General features: G+C 35.6%; 1 protein-coding gene across 1 annotated transcript in view; it reads right to left on the reverse strand.

Annotated features, from left to right (window-relative positions):
- Window positions 1–3,446, reverse strand: part of LOC119569226 (palmitoyltransferase ZDHHC6-like) — a gene marked incomplete at its 5' end in the record, with an annotated part of 8,754 nt that extends 5,308 nt beyond the window's left edge. Inside the window, 1 exon segment of the mRNA XM_037917482.1 lies at window positions 3,291–3,446. Coding sequence (XP_037773410.1) covers window positions 3,291–3,446 — 156 coding nt within the window.
- Between the last annotated feature and the right edge of the window lie 1,661 nt (window positions 3,447–5,107).

Here is a 5,107-nt window from a genome sequence, read left to right on the forward strand (position 1 = left end):
GGAATCGGGAATTAATATGGATGGAATCCGGAATCGGGAATTAATATGTATGGAATCGGGAAGCGGGAATTATTATGGATGGAATCGGGAATTAATATGTATGGAATCGGGAAGCGGGAATTATTATGGATGGAGTCGGGAATTATTATGGATGGAATCGGGAATCGGGAATTATTATCGATGGAATCGGGAAGCGGGAATTATGTCTGGAATCGGGAATTAATATTCTGGAATCGGAAATTAGGAATCTGGGAATTATGTCTGGAATCGGGGACCGGGAATCGGGAATTAATATGGATGGAATCGGGAATTAATATGGATGGAATCGGGAATTAGGAATCAAGAATCTAGGAATCAAGAATCTAGGAATCAAGAATTAGGAATCAAGAATCTAGGAATCAAGAATTAGGAATCAAGAATTAGGAATCAAGAATCTAGGAATCAGGAATCTAGGAATCAGGAATCTAGGAATCAAGAATCTAGGAATCAAGAATCTAGGAATCAAGAATTAGGAATCAAGAATCTAGGAATCAAGAATCTAGGAATCAAGAATCTAGGAATCAAGAATCTAGGAATCAAGAATCTAGGAATCAAGAATCTAGGAATCAAGAATTAGGAATCAAGAATCTAGGAATCAAGAATCTAGGAATCAAGAATCTAGGAATCAAGAATCTAGGAATCAAGAATCTAGGAATCAAGAATTAGGAATCAAGAATCTAGGAATCAAGAATCTAGGAATCAAGAATCTAGGAATCAAGAATCTAGGAATCAAGAATCTAGGAATCAAGAATCTAGGAATCAAGAATCTAGGAATCAAGAATCTAGGAATCAAGAATCTAGGAATCAAGAATCTAGGAATCAAGAATCTAGGAATCAAGAATCTAGGAATCAAGAATCTAGGAATCAAGAATCTAGGAATCTAGGTCTAGGAATCAAGAATCTAGGAATCAAGAATCTAGGAATCAAGAATCTAGGAATCAAGAATTAGGAATCAAGAATTAGGAATCAAGAATCTAGGAATCAAGAATCTAGGAATCAGGAATCTAGGAATCAAGAATCTAGGAATCAAGAATCTAGGAATCAGGAATCAAGAATCTAGGAATCAAGAATCTAGGAATCAGGAATCTAGGAATCAAGAATCTAGGAATCAAGAATCTAGGAATCAAGAATCTAGGAATCAAGAATCTAGGAATCAAGAATCTAGGAATCAAGAATCTAGGAATCAAGAATCTAGGAATCAGGAATCTAGGAATAAAGAATTAGGAATCTAGGAATTAAGAATCTAGGAATCAAGAATCTAGGAATCAAGAATCTAGGAATCAAGAATCTAGGAATCAAGAATCTAGGAATCAAGAATCTAGGAATCAAGAATCTATGAATCAGGAATCTAGGAATCAAGAATCTAGGTCTAGGAATCAAGAATCTAGGAATCAAGAATTAGGAATCAAGAATTAGGAATCAAGAATCTAGGAATCAAGAATCTAGGAATCAAGAATCTAGGAATCAAGAATCTAGGAATCAAGAATCTAGGAATCAAGAATCTAGGAATCAAGAATCTAGGAATCAAGAATCTAGGAATCAAGAATCTAGGAATCAAGAATCTAGGAATCAAGAATCTAGGAATCAAGAATCTAGGAATCAAGAATCTAGGAATCAAGAATTAGGAATCAAGAATTAGGAATCAAGAATCTAGGAATCAAGAATTAGGAATCAAGAATCTAGGAATCAAGAATCTAGGTCTAGGAATCAAGAATCTAGGAATCAAGAATCTAGGAATCAAGAATTAGGAATCAAGAATCTAGGAATCAAGAATTAGGAATCAAGAATCTAGGAATCAAGAATCTAGGAATCAAGAATCTAGGAATCAAGAATCTAGGAATCAAGAATCTAGGAATCAAGAATCTAGGAATCAAGAATCTAGGAATCAAGAATCTAGGAATCAAGAATCTAGGAATCAAGAATCTAGGAATCAAGAATCTAGGAATCAAGAATCTAGGAATCAAGAATCTAGGAATCTAGGTCTAGGAATCAAGAATCTAGGAATCAAGAATCTAGGAATCAAGAATCTAGGAATCAAGAATTAGGAATCAAGAATCTAGGAATCAAGAATCTAGGAATCAAGAATCTAGGAATCAAGAATCTAGGAATCAAGAATCTAGGAATCAAGAATCTAGGAATCAAGAATCAAGGAATCAAGAATCAAGGAATCAAGAATCTAGGAATCAAGAATCTAGGAATCAAGAATCTAGGAATCAAGAATCTAGGAATCAAGAATCTAGGAATCAAGAATCTAGGAATCAAGAATCTAGGAATCAAGAATCTAGGAATCAAGAATCTAGGAATCAAGAATTAGGAATCAAGAATCTAGGAATCAAGAATCTAGGAATCAAGAATCTAGGAATCAAGAATTAGGAATCAAGAATTAGGAATCAAGAATCTAGGAATCAAGAATCTAGGAATCTAGAATCTAGGAATCAAGAATCTAGGAATCAAGAATCTAGGAATCAAGAATCTAGGAATCAAGAATCTAGGAATCAAGAATCTAGGAATCAAGAATCTAGGAATTGATATCTAGATATAATATATAATAAAAAACTAAAAAAAAATAAAAAATAAATAAATAAATGAAAATAAAAAAAATCATGAAAATAAAAAAATCATGAAAATAAATAAAAAATCAGAAATAAATCAACAAATAAATAAATAAATAAATAAATAAATAATAAAAATAAATAATAATAATAATAAGAAATAATAATAATAATAAATAATAATAAATAATAATAATAATATTAATAATAATAACAAAAAGATTTTATACAGAAATAGCTTTAAAAAAATAAAAGGAATTCTCCCACTGACCCTATGAATAGCGTGGACGCAGAAATAAATAATAATAATAATAAGAAGAAGAATAACAAAAAGGTTTATACAGAGAAAAGAATTCTCCCACTGACCCTATGAATAGCGTGGTAGATGCAGAAATAACTCGAAAAAGTGGATACAGATATAACCAAAAAAAAATAATAATAAAAACATAAATAAATAAATAAATAAATAATAATAATAATAATAATAATAATAATAATAATAATAATAATAATAATAATAAAAATAATAAAAGGAATTCTCCCACTGACCCTATGAATAGCGTGGTAGATGCAGAAAAAAACTCGAAAATAACTCGAAAAAAAAAAATGGTAGCTGCAGACATAACTCAAAAAAAAATAAATAAATAAATAAAAAATAATAATAATAATGATAATAATAAAAGGAATTCTCCCACTGACCCTATGAATAGCGTGGTAGATGCAAATGGCCAGGATGACGGTGGCCTGCGCGCAGCCCAGCACAGCGTTGAGGAGGAAGAGCGTGAATGAGCCGTGATTGCGATGGCCCACGCAGTTGTTGATCCAGGGGCAGTGGTGGTCCATCTTCAGGACGCACTGGCCACCTGCGGACGGAGGGAGGTGGGATAATTAGAGAGAAAGAGAGGGAGAGAGAGAGAGAGAAAGAGAGATGGAGAGAGAGAGAGAGAGAGAGAGAGAGAGAGAGAGAGAGAGAGAGAGAGAGAGAGAGAGCGATGGCCCACGCAGTTGTTGATCCAGGGGCAGTGGTGGTCCATCTTCAGGACGCACTGGCCACCTGCGGACGGAGGGAGGTGGGATAATTAGAGAGAGAGAGAGGGAGAGGGAGAGAGAGAAAGAGAGGAGAGAGAGAGAGAGAGAGAGAGAGAGAGAGAGAGAGAGAGAGAGAGAGAGAGAGAGAGAGAGAGAGAGAGAGAGAGAGAGAGAGAGAGCGTGCGATGGCCCACGCAGTTGTTGATCCAGGGGCAGTGGTGGTCCATCTTCAGGACGCACTGGCCACCTGCGGACGGAGGGAGGTGGGATAATTAGAGAGAAAGAGAGGGAGAGGGAGGAGGGAGAAAGAGAGATAGAGAGAGAGAGAGAGAGAGAGAGAGAGAGAGAGAGAGAGAGAGAGCGTGCGATGGCCCAGCAGTTGTTGATCCAGGGGCAGTGGTGGTCCATCTTCAGGACGCACTGGCCACCTGCGGAGGGAGGGAGGTGGGATAATTAGAGAGAAAGAGAGGGAGAGGGAGAGGATGGAGAGAGAGAGAGAGAGAGAGAGAGAGAGAGAGAGAGAGAGAGAGAGAGAGAGAGAGAGAGAGAGAGAGAGAGAAGAGAGAGAGAGAGAGAAGAGAGAGAGAGAGAGAGAGAAAGAGAGAGAGGAAGGGAGAGAGAGAGAGAAAAAAAAACAAGAGAAGAGAGAGAAAAAAGAAAAGATGCCTAATAATTGGAAATGAAAGAGAGAAAAAGAGAGAGGATGAGAGACAAACAGAAAGGGAATAGAGAGAGAGAGAGAGAAAAGATGCAAGAGAGAGAAAGAGAGAAGAGAGAGAAACATAGTTAATAATTATCCCACTGTGGAAGGAGGGAATGGGAAATTAAACAAAAAATGGAGAGGAGAGAGAGAGAACGAGAGAGAAAAACAGGAGAAAGAGAGAAAGAGAAAGAGAGAAAGAAAAAATAACAGAAGAGAGAGAAAGAAAAAAAACAGAAGAGTGAGAAAGAGAGAAAAAAGAGAAGAGAGATAAACAGAGAGAGAGAGAAAAAAACAGGAGATGAGAAAGAGAGAAAAACAGGAGAAAAAAGAGAGAAAAAAGAAGAAAGAGAAAGAGAGAAAAAACAAGAAAGAGAAACTGAGAGAAAAGAGAGAAGAAAGAGAAAGAGAGAAAGAGAGAGAAAAAGAGAAAGAGAAAAAAGAGAAAGAGAGAGAAAAAGAGAAAGAGAAAAAGAGAAAGAAAAGAGAAAAAGAGAAAGAGAAAGAGAGAGAAAAAGAGAAAGAGAGAAAAAAAGAGAAGAGAAAGAAAAAAGAGAAAAAGAGAAAGAGAAAAATAGAAAGAGAGAAAAAGAGAAAAAAGAGAAGAGAGAACAACAGAAGAGAGAGAGAGAAAAGAGAGAGAATCAGAGAGAAAAAAAAACAGAGAGAAAGACAGAGAGAAAAAAAAGCAAGATAAGAGAGAGAAACAGAGAGAAGAGAGAGAAACAGAAGAAAGAGAGAAAAAAACAGAAGAAAGAGAAAGAGAGAAAAAAAGAAAAAAAGAAAA

The sequence above is a fragment of the Penaeus monodon genome, unplaced genomic scaffold (assembly GCF_015228065.2).
Source record: "Penaeus monodon isolate SGIC_2016 unplaced genomic scaffold, NSTDA_Pmon_1 PmonScaffold_1347, whole genome shotgun sequence".
NCBI lineage: Eukaryota > Metazoa > Arthropoda > Malacostraca > Decapoda > Penaeidae > Penaeus > Penaeus monodon.